General features: G+C 39.1%; 1 protein-coding gene across 1 annotated transcript in view; it reads right to left on the reverse strand.

The window, feature by feature from the left end:
- LOC128636591 (complement C4-B-like) overlaps positions 1 to 16,851 on the reverse strand; it is a 216,847-nt gene that overhangs the window by 142,595 nt on the left and 57,401 nt on the right. Inside the window, 3 exon segments of the mRNA XM_053689585.1 lie at positions 393 to 503; positions 1,313 to 1,400; positions 11,127 to 11,209. Coding sequence (XP_053545560.1) covers positions 393 to 503; positions 1,313 to 1,400; positions 11,127 to 11,209 — 282 coding nt within the window.

Below are 16,851 nucleotides of genomic sequence, written 5' to 3' on the forward strand. Positions count from 1 at the left end.
TATATATATAAATAATATTCACCTCAGTTTATTAGTATATATATATATATATATATATATATATATATATATATATATATAAATATTCACCTCAGTTTATTAGTATATATATATATAAATATTCACCTCAGTTTATTAGTATATATATATATATATATATATATATATATATATTCACCTCAGTTTATTAGTATATATATATATATATATATATATATAAATATATATTCACCTCAGTTTATTATTATATATATATAATATATATATATAAATATATATTCACCTCAGTTTATTAGTATATATATATATATATATATCTATGTTTAATTCTAAAGGTACCACTATTTACAATTATTAATAGCTTAAAATTCTCAGGGACAGTTTGCTAATACTTTACCTTCACTTGCTGCTCCAGGCCTCTTAGCATTGATTTCTGCCCGTCTTTGTCTATGATTCCTACTCGTACATAGGCGATACCATCTACAGGTTCCCCGTACACATACCTAAAACAATCAAACAATAATGACAGTATAGATGCCATATATGGGATTAATGTTCTAGTAAAACATGTTGACCAATCACAAGACGCTTTTATGTGTAGTCTCCAATCAGCAGCTAGCTCCTAGAAATCCACTGCTGCTCCTGAGCCTACCCAGGTATACTTTTCCAAGATAACAAATCAAATGAGATAATACAAGAAAATTTGAAAGTTGTTCGAAATACATTTTTTGGGTTTTATGTCCCTTTAGGGCCCTTTAAGTGAGACACATTGGCCTGGTATTAAAACCTTTATGGTGCTGCCATCTAGTGTCTGTGGGTGTACATAAAAGAAACTGGATTCAGAGCAAAGAATGATGGGAATAGGGTGAATGACAACCCCTACTCACGCACCATTGGGCTAGAGCGAGCAGGGGTGGGATTGCACAAGCAAACGCTTGTCCAATGTTAAATACGGGCCGCATATTGCTGTAACACCTTTCCTAACATTTTGCGATCCCAGTAGGCGGGGTTCACAATTCTCCACTATAAAACCACACCTTAATCTACTTCATAGGCTCCACCTTAGAACCTACCATATTTATTTCTCTTGAGCAGTGATTTTACACCTTGGCTGCCAGTAATATACAATGCACTGCAACCTTTACTGGCACGCTTTATCTTTGTACCCTATACGCAAAGTAACTGGCAAATCAGTTTATGTTTAACCCTTTCAGTTTCATATATCCTGCACCCTCACATTAATGTTGCATAATACCATACATACACATACACAAAATGAGGGCACTGATTTAGAATTAATAAACACAATTACCTGGCTTCAACTCTGAATCTTAACTCGTTTTTAGAGATGAGGAAATATGGGATGTCTGGAATAATCTTCACCTCAAAATTTGGAAGAACTAAAAAGAGAAATGAAAGAACAGATGAGTTGATTGAGACAAACCGAGCAGTCCAATTGCAGTCCGCCTTCACATATTTTTACATACGGTGCAATATACTCATATCTGCCCAATTTGGGCCTAGATTACAAGTTGAGCACAACCGATAGCACAAGGTGCGTTATCCTTAGCACGACCCTGCGCTAAGAATAGCCATAATCTAGTATTACAAGTGTATGGTAAAAAAAAAAAACTTCCACACTATCATAACGGGACATGAAACTTAAAAGTTTTCTTTCATGATTCAGATAGAACACACAGTATTAAACCACTTTCCAATGTACTTCTATTATCAAATTGTCTTTGTTTTCTTGCTATCCTTTGTTGAAAACCAGGAAAGTAAGTTCAAGAGTGTGCACGTGTCTGCAGTACTATATAGCAGCAGTTTTGCAACATTGTTATACATTAGCAAGAGCACTAGATGGCAGCACTATTTCCTGTCATGTAGTGCTAATGTTATACATTAGCAAGAGCACTAGATGGCAGCACTATTTCCTGTCATGTAGTACTAATGTTATACATTAGCAAGAGCACTAGAGGGCAGCACTATTTCCTGTCATGTAGTACTAATGTTATACATTAGCAAGAGCACTAGAGGGCAGCACTATTTCCTGTCATGTAGTACTAATGTTATACATTAGCAAGAGCACTAGATGGAAGCACTATTTCCTGTCATGTAGTACTGTTATACCTTAGCAAGACCACTAGATGGCAGCACTATTTCCTGCCAGGTAGTACTAATGTTATACATTAGCAAGGGAACTAGAGGGCAGCACTATTTCCTGTCATGTAGTACTAATGTTATACATAAGCAAGAGCACTAGATAGCAGCACTATTTCCTGTCATGTAGTACTAATGTTATACATTAGCAAGATCACTAGATGGCAGCACTATTTCATGTCATGTAGTACTAATGTTATACATTAGCAAGAGCACTAGAGGGCAGCACTATTTCCTGTCATGTAGTACTAATGTTATACATTAGCAAGAGCACTAGATGGCAGCACTATATCCTGTCATGTAGTACTAATGTTATACATAAGAAAGAGCACTAGAGGGCAGCACTATTTCCTGTCATGTAGTACTAATGTTATACATTAGCAAGAGCACTAAATGGCAGCACTATTTCCTGTCATGTAGTGCTAATGTTATACATAAGCAAGAGCACTAGATGGCAGCACTATTTCCTGTCATGTAATACTAATGTTATACATTAGCAAGAGCACTAGAGGGCAGCACTATTTCCTGTCATGTAGTACTAATGTTATACATTAACAAGAGCGCTAGATGGCAGCACTGTTTCCTGTCATGTAGTACTAATCTTATACATTAGCAAGAGCACTAGATGGCAGCACTATTTCCTGTCATGTAGTGCTAATGTTATACATTAGCAAGAGCACTAGATGGCAGCACTATTTCCTGTCATGTAGTGCTAATGTTATATATTAGCAAGAGCACTAGATTGTAGCACTATTTCCTGTCATGTAGTACTAATGTTATACATTAGCAAGAGCACTAGATGGCAGCACTATTTCCTGTCATGCAGTACTAATGTTATACATTAGCAAGAGCACTAGATAACAGCACTATTTCCTGTCATGTAGTACTAATGTTATACATTAGCAAGAGCACTAGATGGCAGCACTATTTCCTGTCATGTAGTACTAATGTTATACATTAGCAAGAGCACTAGATAACAGCACTATTTCCTGTCATGTAGTACTAATGTTATACATTAGCAAGAGCACTAGATGGCAGCACTATTTCCTGTCATGCAGTACTAATGTTATACATTAGCAAGAGCACTAGATAACAGCACTATTTCCTGTCATGTAGTACTAATGTTATACATTGGCAAGAGCACTAGATGTCAGCACTATTTCCTGTCATGTAGTACTAATGTTATACATTAACAAGAGCACTAGATGGCAGCACTATTTCCTGTCATGTAGTACTAATGTTATACATTAACAAGAGCACTAGATGGCAGCACTATTTCCTGTCATGTAGTACTAATGTTATACATTAGCAAGAGCACTAGATGGCAGCACTATTTCCTGTCATGTAGTACTAATGTTATACATTAGCAAGAGCACTAGATGGCAGCACTATTTCCTGTCATGTAGTACTAATGTTATACATTAGCAAGAGCACTAGATGGCAGCACTATTTCCTGTCATGTAGTACTAATGTTATACATTAGGAAGAGCACTAGATGGCAGCACTATATCCTGTCATGTAGTACTAATGTTATACATTAGCAAGAGCACTAGATGGCAGCACTATATCCTGTCATGTAGTACTAATGTTATACATTAGCAAGAGCACTAGATTGCAGCACTATATCCTGTCATGTAGTATTAGTGTTATACATTAGCAAGAGCACTAGATGGCAGCACTATTTCTTGTCATTTAGTACTAATGTTATATATTAGCAAGAGCACTAGATGGCAGCACTATTTCCTGTCATGTAGTACTAATGTTACACATTAGCAAGAGCACTAGAGGGCAGCACTATTTCCTGTCATGTAGTGCTAATGTTATACATTAGCAAGATCACTAGATGGCAGCACTATTTCCCGTCATGTAGTACTAATGTTATACATTAACAAGAGCACTAGATGGCAGCACTATTTCCTGTCATGTAGTACTAATGTTATACATTAGCAAGAGCACTAGATGGCAGCACTATTTCCTGTCATGTAGTACTAATGTTATACATTAACAAGAGCACTAGATGGCAGAACTATTTCCTGTCATGTAGTACTAATGTTATACATTAGCAAGACCACTAGACGGCAGCACTATTTCCCGACATGTAGTACTAATGTTATACATTAGCAAGAGCACTAGATGGCAGCACTATTTCCTGTCATGTAGTACTAATGTTATACATTAGCAAGAGCACTAGATGGCAGCACTATTTCCTGTCATGTAGTACTAATGTTATACATTAGCAAGAGCACTAGATGGCAGCACTATTTCCTGCCATGTAGTACTAATGTTATACATTAACAAGAGCGCTAGATGGCAGAACTATTTCCTGTCATGTAGTACTAATGTTATACATTAGCAAGACCACTAGATGGCAGCACTATTTCCTGACATGTAGTACTAATGTTATACATTAGCAAGAGCACTAGATGGCAGCACTATTTCCTGTCATGTAGTACTAATGTTATACATTAGCAAGAGCACTAGATGGCAGCACTATTTCCTGTCATGTAGTACTAATGTTATACATTAGCAAGATCACTAGATGGCAGCACTATTTCCTGTCATGTAGAGCTCTAGTGTGCACACTACCTATCTAGATATTGCTTCAATACATAATAACTTGACAATGATTATTCTTGATAATAGAAGTACATTGGAAACTTTTTTTTAATTGTATTCTCTATCTGAATCATGAAAGATTTTTTGGGGGTATAATGTCCCTTTAATGTGGCTAATTATTATTTTTTTTTTTTATTTAGCCACTCTATATGTTGAATGGGACAATTCAAGCACAGTTGTTGCACAAATGTAAGAGGTGTTTCATGTCCCTTAAGACCTGAATGCTCATTGGCTGATTAGCAGAACTTTTTGGGGGCAGTGGAACTCCTTATAAGAATAAAACAGCTTCTCAGTGCAGGAATATCAGATTTACAATAACTGTAATACCTTTTAAATTCTTTTGAAAGCAACAACTAAAACAAAATTGTGTCTATTTAAAAACAAAAAAATAATTGCCCCACTCACTAGCATCAACCTCCAACCTTGAAATAGAACTTTGTTAACACCCACACTTTTTGTGACCTAAATGACACAACAGCTTGCAAGTAACTTGTTCTGCGTGATACAGACATTTGTTAGTAAAGAATACAGGGTGGAAAAGAGAAATCTTTATGGCCTATAGGTGTGGCCTCTGCTATAAAGTCTGCAATTATTATGTTTTAAAGGGCTATAATAGTTGAAAAATGACATGATCTAGATGTAAGACTCAGATGTGCGACAATCACTGCTGATGCGCTCAGGAACAGCAATGCCCTAAAGGTCCCGAGTGGTACTTGTACTGTGTGTTTAACCTTTTTGAGGGGGTCAAATTCACAGTGGTGCAGGGTCAATAGTCTTAAAATGACATGCGCTAATGAATTATGGCCTTTTAAACGTTTCCAGCATTTATGGAATCTACAAAAAGAGATAAAAAGGTACTTGCCATAGAACAAGCTACTAAACTGTTGTTCGTTTCTTGTAGAGCGCTTCTCTTACTATATGCATTTTTATTATGACTCTGGGGAAGTCTCCCTAAGGGTGATGGGGAATCCTTGCCCAATGTGCTTAGAGGAATGTAGCTGCACCTCATGGACAAGGTCCAATGAAGGCTGAAACAATCATCTGGGGTTGCAGTGTTTCTTGTTCAGAGAAGAATTGCCTGGTATATATCAAGGCTGGAATGACCTTTCTTGGGGGATCAAAATGATATAGATCAGGAAAGTTCTCCTCTGTGAAAAGCAGAATTGGGCTAAAAGAGGCTGCTACCTAGTAGAATGCTTATCTTAATTTATGCATTTTTATTATGACCCTGGGGAAGTCTCCCTAAGGCTGATGGGGGAAACCAGACATGGACTCCTTGCCCAATGTTCTTAGAGGAATGTGGCTGCACCTCACTGATGAGGCCAATAAAGGCAAAAAACAATCATCTGGGGTTGCTGTGTTCCTTGTTCAAAGGAGGATTGCCAGTTTTTTTGGTACTGTACTTACCTTACTAGGCAGGATCAGACTTATATACAGGAAAGTTCTCCTCTTTGAAAAGCACAATTGGGCTAAAAGAGGCTGCTCCCAGGTTGTAATTCACCATAGAACAAGCTACTGAGCCATTGTTCATTCCAAGTAGAGCGCATCTCTTACAGTATGAGGGGAATATAAACGTTCTTATATAGAAGCAGAGCTTCCAATTTTGATGTATGGTCAAGCCTTAGAAGCTTTGCCCACTGTCCGTCCTTCAGCTCTTCAGGACCTTATAAAAGCCCAAGTTTGCCAAAGACCATCTAGCCATGCCCCCAATCAGTCAAGTTTCCATTCAGCTACTCCCACTCCCCATGCAACTCTACCTTTGATATGACATGATCCAATTCCTTGTTTGCTGGCACTCTATTGCTTAATCTCCACCAATATCCCTATCCCAGAGAGCCGTGTAGAAATGGTGGGAAGCACAGAGCCCCAAAACATCCCTCATATTTTGGGATTGCCATAGCCTGTGAGCTCTGCCTTTCAAATGTCTTGTTTTCCAAACTGAAACCAGGAACTGCACTAACGCTCCCAACATTCACTAACTCCAGCCATGATCTTCTCAACCCATATTATCTCTGCCCATTGTAGAATCATTACTCTGGCCACGCCTCTTCTCACAGGATCTCTGTGACTCCTCCCACAACCCTCACACAGCATAGACCTCCCAGGCCCCCTGGAATCTATGGAGGTATGTGGGAGGGGGGGGGGGTAACTAAGAGGGATTGGCTGATGGCCACAATACATTATAATCATGCTTATGCTAGCGATATTATTTATAAATTACATAGGCCTAGATTTGGAGTTTGGCGGTAGCCGTGAAAACCAGCGTTAGAGGCTCCTAACGCTGGTTTTAGGCTACCGCCGGTATTTGGAGTCAGTCAAAAAAGGGTCTAACGCTCACTTTTCAGCCGCGACTTTTCCATACCGCAGATCCCCTTACGTCAATTGCGTATCCTATCTTTTCAATGGGATCTTTCTAACTCCGGTATTTAGAGTCGTGGCTGAAGTGAGCGTTAGAAATCTAACGACAAAACTCCAGCCGCAGAAAAAAGTCAGTAGTTAAGAGCTTTCTGGGCTAACGCCGGTTCATAAAGCTCTTAACTACTGTACTAAAGTACACTAACACCCATAAACTACCTATGTACCCCTAAACCGAGGCCCCCCACATCGCCGCACTCGATTAAATTTTTTTAACCCCTAATCTGCCGACCGCCACCTACGTTATACTTATGTACCCCTAATCTGCTGCCCCTAACACCGCCACCCCTATATTATATTTATTAACCCCTAACCTGCCCCCCACAACGTCGCAGCCAGCTACCTACAATATTAACCCTAATCTGCCGACCGCACGCCGCACTACATTATAGCTATGTACCCCTAATCTGCTGCCCCTAACACCGCCGACCCCTATATTATATTTATTAACCCCTAACTGCCCCCCACAACGTCGCAGCCAGCTACCTACAATAATTAACCCCTAATCTGCCGACCTCAAAGAGCGCCACCTACATTATAGCTATGTACCCCTAATCTGCTGCCCCTAACACCGCCGACCCCTATATTATATTTATTAACCCCTAATCTGCCCTCCCTAACATCGCCAACACCTAACTTCAATTATTAACCCCTAATCTGCCGACTGGAGCTCACCGCTATTCTAATAAATGTATTAACCCCTAAAGCTAAGTCTAACCCTAACACTAACACCCCCCTAAATTAAATATAATTTTAATCTAACGAAATTAATTAACTCTTATTAAATAAATTATTCCTATTTAAAGCTAAATACTTACCTGTAAAATAAATCCTAATATAGCTACAATATAAATTATAATTATATTATAGCTATTTTAGGATTATATTTATTTTACAGGTAACTTTGTATTTATTTTAACCAGGTACAATAGCTATTAAATAGTTAAGAACTATTTAATAGCTAAAATAGTTAAAATAATTACAAATTTACCTGTAAAATAAATCCTAACCTAAGTTACAATTAAACCTAACACTACACTATCAATAAATAATTAAATACAATTCCTACAAATAAATACAATGAAATAAACTAACTAAAGTACAAAAAATAAAAAAGAACTAAGTTACAAAAAATAAAAAAATATTTACAAACATTAGAAATATATTACAACAATTTTAAACTAATTACACCTACTCTAAGCCCCCTAATAAAATAACAAAGCCCCCCAAAATAAAAAAATGCCCTACCCTATTCTAAATTACTAAAGTTCAAAGCTCTTTTACCTTACCAGCCCTGAACAGGGCCCTTTGCGGGGCATGCCCCAAGAAGTTCAGCTCTTTTGCCTGTAAAAAAAAACATACAATACCCCCCCCCAACATTACAACCCACCACCCACATACCCCTAATCTAACCCAAACCCCCCTTAAATAAACCTAACACTAAGCCCCTGAAGATCTCCCTACCTTGAGTCGTCTTCACCCAGCCGAGCCAAATTCTTCATCCAAGCGGAGCAAGAAGAGGTCCTCCATCCGGTAGAAGTCTTCATCCAAGCGGGGCAGAAGAGGTCTTCCATCCGATTGAAGTCTTCATCCAAGCGGATCTTCTATCGTCATCCATCCGGAGCGGAGCGGCAGCATCCTGAAGACCTCCGACGCGGAACATCCATCCTGGCCGACGACTGAACGACGAATGACGGTTCCTTTAAATGACGTCATCCAAGATGGCGTCCCTCGAATTCCGATTGGCTGATAGGATTCTATCAGCCAATCGGAATTAAGGTAGAATATTCTGATTGGCTGATGGAATCAGCCAATCAGAATATTCCTACCTTAATTCCGATTGGCTGATAGAATCCTATCAGCCAATCGGAATTCGAGGGACGCCATCTTGGATGACGTCATTTAAAGGAACCGTCATTCGTCGTTCAGTCGTCGGCCAGGATGGATGTTCCGCGTTGGAGGTCTTCAGGATGCTGCCGCTCCGCTCCGGATGGATGACGATAGAAGATCCGCTTGGATGAAGACTTCAATCGGATGGAAGACCTCTTCTGCCCCGCTTGGATGAAGACTTCTACCGGATGGAGGACCTCTTCTTGCTCCGCTTGGATGAAGAATTTGGCTCGGCTGGGTGAAGACGACTCAAGGTAGGGAGATCTTCAGGGGCTTAGTGTTAGGTTTATTTAAGGGGGGTTTGGGTTAGATTAGGGGTATGTGGGTGGTGGGTTGTAATGTTGGGGGGGTATTGTATGTTTTTTTTTACAGGCAAAAGAGCTGAACTTCTTGGGGCATGCCCCGCAAAGGGCCCTGTTCAGGGCTGGTAAGGTAAAAGAGCTTTGAACTTTAGTAATTTAGAATAGGGTAGGGCATTTTTTTATTTTGGGGGGCTTTGTTATTTTATTAGGGGGCTTAGAGTAGGTGTAATTAGTTTAAAATTGTTGTAATATTTTCTATGTTTGTAAATATTTTTTTATTTTTTGTAACTTAGTTCTTTTTTATTTTTTGTACTTTAGTTAGTTTATTTCATTGTATTTATTTGTAGGAATTGTATTTAATTTATTTATTGATAGTGTAGTGTTAGGTTTAATTGTAACTTAGGTTAGGATTTATTTTACAGGTAAATTTGTAATTATTTTAACTATTTTAGCTATTAAATAGTTCTTAACTATTTAATAGCTATTGTACCTGGTTAAAATAAATACAAAGTTACCTGTAAAATAAATATTAATCCTAAAATAGCTATAATATAATTATAATTTATATTGTAGCTATATTAGGATTTATTTTACAGGTAAGTATTTAGCTTTAAATAGGAATAATTTATTTAATAAGAGTTAATTAATTTAGTTAGATTAAAATTATATTTAATTTAGGGGGTGTTAGTGTTAGGGTTAGACTTAGCTTTAGGGGTTAATACATTTATTAGAATAGCGGTGAGCTCCAGTCGGCAGATTAGGGGTTAATAATTGAAGTTAGGTGTCGGCGATGTTAGGGAGGGCAGATTAGGGGTTAATACTATTTATTATAGGGTTAGTGAGGCGGATTAGGGGTTAATAACTTTATAATAATAGCGGTGCGGTCCGCTCGGCAGATTAGGGGTTAATAAGTGTAGGCAGGTGGAGGCGACGTTGTGGGGGGCAGATTAGGGGTTAATAAATATAATATAGGGGTCGGCGGTGTTAGGGGCAGCAGATTAGGGGTACATAGGGATAATGTAAGTAGCGGCGGTTTACGGAGCGGCAGATTAGGGGTTAAATAATATGCAGGGGTCAGCGATAGCGGGGGCGGCAGATTAGGGGTTAATAAGTGTAAGGTTAGGGGTGTTTAGACTCGGGGTACATGTTAGAGTGTTAGGTGCAGACGTAGGAAGTGTTTCCCCATAGCAAACAATGGGGCTGCGTTAGGAGCTGAACGCGGCTTTTTTGCAGGTGTTAGGTTTTTTTTCAGCTCAAACAGCCCCATTGTTTCCTATGGGGGAATCGTGCACGAGCACGTTTTTGAGGCTGGCCGCGTCCGTAAGCAACTCTGGTATCGAGAGTTGAAGTTGCGTTAAATATGCTCTACGCTCCTTTTTTGGAGCCTAACGCAGCCATTCTGTGGACTCTCAATACCAGAGTTATTTTAAAGGTGCGGCCAGAAAAAAGCCAGCGTTAGATACGCGGGTCGTTACCGACAAAACTCTAAATCTAGGCGATAGGAGATTAGATACTTTTAATGAATTTAATTAAACTGTTATGTACAAATATTGGTACACCTACATGTTTAATTTGCTAATGAGCAGTGTGGAACTGCTATTTCATTAACAAATTATTTTCTGCTCAGTGGTGCCGAGTGCCACGCCCAAACCTTCACAGGCTGGATTTGGACAGCCTGTGCTATATGATCTACAAGTAAAGCCAGCACTTATATATCAAATTCTATAGCCATTCACGACTCACCATATTTTTTTACTTCAAATTCAGTAGTAAAATTTGTTCCTGGTGCTGTGCTATACTGAGCAGTGATTTTCCAAGTTCCAGGCCTAAAAGAGAAAAAAGCAGTGACAAAGAGAGTAGACTGGCCAGAACATTCACACATCCAGGTTTAGCAGGAAACAGCCACAGTCAAAAAGGTGACATTGTGCATTTGCAAAATACTGCACATGCCTACAGTTCTTTCTCTCATGTGTGTTTTGTGTGGGAGTGTGTCTAAGTGTGTGTGTAAGTGTCTTTGTGTGTGAGAGTGTGTGTCTGTTTGTGAAAGAGTGAGTAAATGTGTGTGTGAGAGTGTGTGAGTCTGTTTGTGAAAGAGTAAGTGAATGTGTGTGTGAGAGAGAGTGTGTATGAGAGAGAATGTGTGTGAGAGTGAGTGTGTTAGTGTGAGAGAGAGAGTGTGTGTTAGAGCATTAGTGTATTTGTGTCTGTAGAGAGAGAATGTGTGTGAGAGTGATTGTGTTAGTGTGTGTGAGAGAGAAATTTATTAACCCCTAATCCCCCGCCCCCAACGTCGCCGCCACTATATTAAATTTATTAACCCCTAAACCTAAGTCTAACCCTAACCCTAACACCCCCTAATTTAAATATAATTTAAATGAATCTAAATAAATTATTCCTATTTAAAACTAAATACTTACCTGTAAAATAAACCCTAAGATAGCTACAATATAACTAATAGTTACATTGTAGCTAGCTTAGGATTTATTTTTATTTTACAGGCAACTTTGTATTTATTTTAACTAGGTACAATAGTTATTAAATAGTTATTAACTATTTAATAGCTACCTAGTTAAAATAAAGACAAATATACCTGTAAAATAAATCCTAACCTATGTTACAATTACACCTAACACTACACTATAATTAAATTATTTCCCTAAATTAACTACAATTAACTACAATTAAATAAAATTAACTAAAGTACGAAGAAAAAAACTAAATTACAGAAAATAATAAAATAATTACAAGAATTTTAAACTAATTACACCTAATCTAATCCCCCTAATAAAATAAAAAAGCCCCCCAAAATAATACAAATCCCTACCCTATACTAAATTACAAATAGCCCTTAAAAGGGCTTTTTGCGGGGCATTGCCCCAAAGTAATCAGCTCTTTTACCTGTAAAAAAAATTACAACATTACAACCCACCACCTACACACCCAACCCTACTCTAAAACCCACCCAATCCCCCCTTAATAAAACCTAACACTACTCCCTGAAGATCACCCTACCTTGAGACGTCTTCATCCAACCAGGCCTAAGTCCTCAACGAAGCCGGGTGAAGTCTTTATCCAACCGGGCAGAAGAAGTCCTCCAGATGGGCAGAAGTCTTCATCCAGGCGGCATCTTCTATCTTCATCCATCCGACGAGGAGCGGCTCCATCTTGAAGAAATCCGATGCGGATCATCCATCCAGACCGATGACTACCCGATGAATGAATATTCCTTTAAATGACGTCATCCAAGATGGCGTCCCTTGAATTCTGATTGGCTGATAGAATTCTATCAGCCAATCAGAATTAAGGTAGGAAAAATCCTATTGGCTGATGCAATCAGCCAATAGGCTTGAGCTCGCATTCTATTGGCTGATTGGAACAGCCAATAGAATGCAAGCTCAATCCTATTGGCTGATTGGATCAGCCAATAGGATTGAACTTCAATCCTATTGGCTGATTGCATCAGCCAATAGGATTTTTCCTACCTTAATTCCGATTGGCTGATAGAATTCTATCAGCCAATCGGAATTCAAGGGACGCCATCTTGGATGACGTCATTTAAAGGACCAGTCATTCGTCGGGTAGTCGTCGGTCTGGATGGATGCTCCGCGTCGGATGTCTTCAAGATGGAGCCGCTCCTCGTCGGATGGATGAAGATAGAAGATGCTGCCTGGATGAAGACTTCTGCCCGTCTGGAGGACCTCTTCTGCCCGGTTGGATTAAGACTTTGCCCAGCTTCGTTGAGAACTTAGGCCCGGGCTATTTGTAATTTAGTATAGGGTAGGGATTTTTATTATTTTGGGGGCTTTTTTATTTTATTAGGGGGATTAGATTAGGTGTAATTAGTTTAAAAATCTTGTAATTATTTTATTATTTTCTGTAATTTAGTGGGGGTTTTTTTTGTACTTTAGTTAATTTTATTTAATTTTAATTAATTTTAGTTAATTGTAGTTAATTTATTTAATTAATTTAATTATAGTGTAGAGTTAGGTGTAATTGTAATTTAGGTTAGGTTTTATTTTACAGGTAAATTTGTATTTATTTTAGCTAGGTAGTTATTAAATAGTTAATAACTATTTAATAACTATTGTACCTAGTTAAAATAAATACAAAGTTGCCTGTAAAATAAAAATAATGTAACTATTAGTTATATTGTAGCTAGCTTAGGGTTTATTTTACAGGTAAGTATTTAGTTTTAAATAGGAATAATTTAGTTAATTATAGGATTTTTATTTAGATTTTTTTAAATTATAGTTAAGTTAGGGGTGTTAGGGTTAGAGTTAGACTTAGATTTAGGGCTTAATAAATTTATTATAGTGGCGGCGGTGTAGGGGGGCAGATTAGGGGTTAATAAATATAATGTAGGTGGTGGTGGGCTCCGGGAGCGGCAGTTTAGGGGTTAAACAATTTATTTAGTTGCTTCGGGGTCCGGGAGCAGCAGGATAGGGGTTAATAACTTTATGTAGGTGGCGGCGGTATAGGGGGCGGCAGATTAGGGGTTAATAGGTATAATGTAGGTGGCGGTGGGCTCCGTGAGCGGCGGTTTAGAGGTTAATACATTTATTAGACTTGCGGCGGGGTCCGGGAGCGGCGGTTTTAGGGGTTAATATGTATACTGTAGGTGGCAGCGGTGTAGGGGGGGCAGATTAGGGGTGTTTAGACTCGCGGTACATGTTAGGGTGTTAGGTATAGACATTTCCCATAGGAATCAATGGGATATCGGGCAGCAGCGAACATGAGCTTTCGCTGCTGTCAGACTCCCATTGATTCCTATGGCATCCGCCGCCTCCAGGTCGGCGGATTGAAATCCAGGTACGCTGGGCCGGAATAGTGGCGAGCGTACCTGGTAGGTATTTGATAACTACCAAAAGTAGTCAGATTGTGCCGAACTTGCATTCGGAACATCTGTAGTGACTTAACCATCGATCTGTGTTGGACTGAGTCTGCCGGATCGTATGTTACGTCACTATATTCTACTTTTGCCGGTCTGTAGGGTTTGATAACTACGGCGAATCAGGCTCGCCACAAATACGCTGCGGAATTCCATCGTATTTGCGGTTGACAGCTTGATAAATAGAGGCCAGAGAGTGTGTGTTAGAGCATTTGTGTATTTGTGTCTGTAGAGAGAGAATGTGTGTGAGTGTGTGTGTTAGTGTGTGTGTGAGAGAGAGAGTGTGTGTTAGAGCATTAGTGTATTTGTGTGTGTAGAGAGAGTGTGTATGTGAGAGCATTAGTGTGTGAGAGAGAGTGTGTATGAGAGAGAATGTGTGTGTCTGTGTCTTGTGTATGTGTGTGTGTGTGAGTGTGTATGAGAGAGAATGTGTGTGAAAGTGTGTGTGTTAGTGTGTGAGAGAGTGTGTGTGTGTGAGAGCGTTAGTGTATGTGTGTGTGTGTGTGTGTAAGAGTGTGTATGAGAGAGAATGTGTGTGAGAGTGTGTGTGTTAGTGTGTGAGAGAGAGTGTGTGTGTTAGAGTTTTATTGTATTTGTGTGTGTAGAGAGTGTGTGTTAGAGTGTGAGAGAGAGTGTGTGTGTGTGTGTTAGAGTGTTAGTGTATTTGTGGTGTAGAGAGAGTGTGTATGTGAGAGCATTAGTGTATGTGTGTGTGAGTGTGTATGAGAGAGAATGTGTGTGTGTTAGAGTGTTAGTGTATGTGTGTGTGTGTGTGTGAGAGAGAGAGAGCGTGTATGAGAGAGAATGTGTGTGAGAGTGTGTGTGTTAGTGTGTGAGAGTGTGTATGTGTGTTAGAGTGTTAGTGTATGTGTGTGTGTGTGTGTGTGTGAGAGAGTGTGTATGAGAGAGAATGTGTGTGAGAGTGTGTGTGTTAGTGTGTGAGAGAGAGTGTGTGTGTTAGAGTTTTAGTGTATTTGTGTGTGTAGAGAGAGTGTGTGTGTTAGTGTGTGAGAGGGAGTGTGTGTGTTAGAGCATTAGTGTATTTGTGTGTGTAGAGAGAGTGTGTGTGTTAGTGTGTGAGTGAGAGTGTGTTTGTTAGAGTGTTAGTGTGTCTTTGTTTCTGTGTGTGAGAAAGTGTGTGTGTAAGAGAGGGTATGTGTGAGTATGTGTTAGTGTGTGTGTGACAGTATGTATGAGAGAGAATGTGTGTGAGCGTGAGTGTGTTAGAGAGAGAGAGAGAGAAAGGGAGAGAGTATGTGTTATAGCATTAGCATATTTGTGTGTAGAGAGAGTATGTGTGTGAGAGTGTGTGTGTTAGAGTGTTAGTGTGTGTTAGTGTGTGAGTGAGAGTGTGTGTTAGAGTGTTAGTGTTTGTGTGTCTTTGTGTCTGTGTGTAGAGAATGTGTGTGAGTGTGTGTATGAGATAGAGAATGTGTGTGAGTGTGTGTATGAGATAGAGAATGTGTGTGAGTGTGTGTATGAGATAGAGAATGTGTGTGAGTGTGTGTATGAGATAGAGAATGTGTGTGAGTGTGTGTATGAGATAGAGAATGTGTGTGAGTGTGTGTATGAGATAGAGAATGTGTGTGAGTGTGTGTATGAGATAGAGAATGTGTGTGAGTGTGTGTATGAGATAGAAAATGTGTGAGAGTGTGTGTAGGAGATAGAGAATGTGTGTGAGTGTGTGTATGAGATAGATAATGTGTGTGAGTGTGTGTATGAGATAGAGAATGTGTGTGAGTGTGTGTATGAGATAGAAAATGTGTGTGTGTGTATATGAGATAGAGAATGTGTGTGAGTGTGTGTATGAGATAGAGAATGTGTGAGTGTGTGTGTATGAGATAGAGAATGTGTGTGTGTGTGTGTATGAGATAGAGAATGTGTGAGAGTGTGTGTATGAGATAGAGAGTGTGTGTATGAGATAGAGAATGTGTGTGAGTGTGTGTATGAGATAGAGAATGTGTGTGTGTGTGTGTGTGTGTGTGTGTGTATGAGATAGAGAATGTGTGAGAGTGTGAATATATTTTTTGCCGTGCTTTGCATGGTGCAAGAGTGTTCAGGTTTAGCCTGAACTAAATGTGGCAACTGGCAACCATATTTGCAAGAGCTCTAGGTAGTAGAAATGTTTACTATCATGTCGTGCTCCAGCCACATGCACACTATCTACCTTCCTACCTACCTAGGTACGCTCTTCAGCAAAGAATTTTATTAGAGCAAAGCAAATGTCATAGTAAAACTAAGCTGGAAACTTTTTTTGAATTTTGTGCTTTGTCTGAATCACAAAATAAAGATTTTAGGTTTAATGCTTCATTAAATTCAATTGGAGAGCACCCATGTAGAGTTGCCATGTGTTAAACTGGACAGTCCAGTATTTTTGCAGGCTGTTCAGTAAAATCTATACAAAAATACTCTAAATGCAAAGTGCCTCCTATGCCTCTATGCATTACAAACATGGCAAAAAAAGAAGTAACACTGTGCATTTTCTATTGGGAAGTGGTTGCTGTGAGTGCACATCTGGCAGTCAAAGGGGCAAATCCCTACTGCATACATGTGTTACTGCAACCAAGGGGATAAAATGGC

The sequence above is a fragment of the Bombina bombina genome, chromosome 7 (genome assembly GCF_027579735.1).
Source record: "Bombina bombina isolate aBomBom1 chromosome 7, aBomBom1.pri, whole genome shotgun sequence".
Lineage (NCBI taxonomy): Eukaryota > Metazoa > Chordata > Amphibia > Anura > Bombinatoridae > Bombina > Bombina bombina.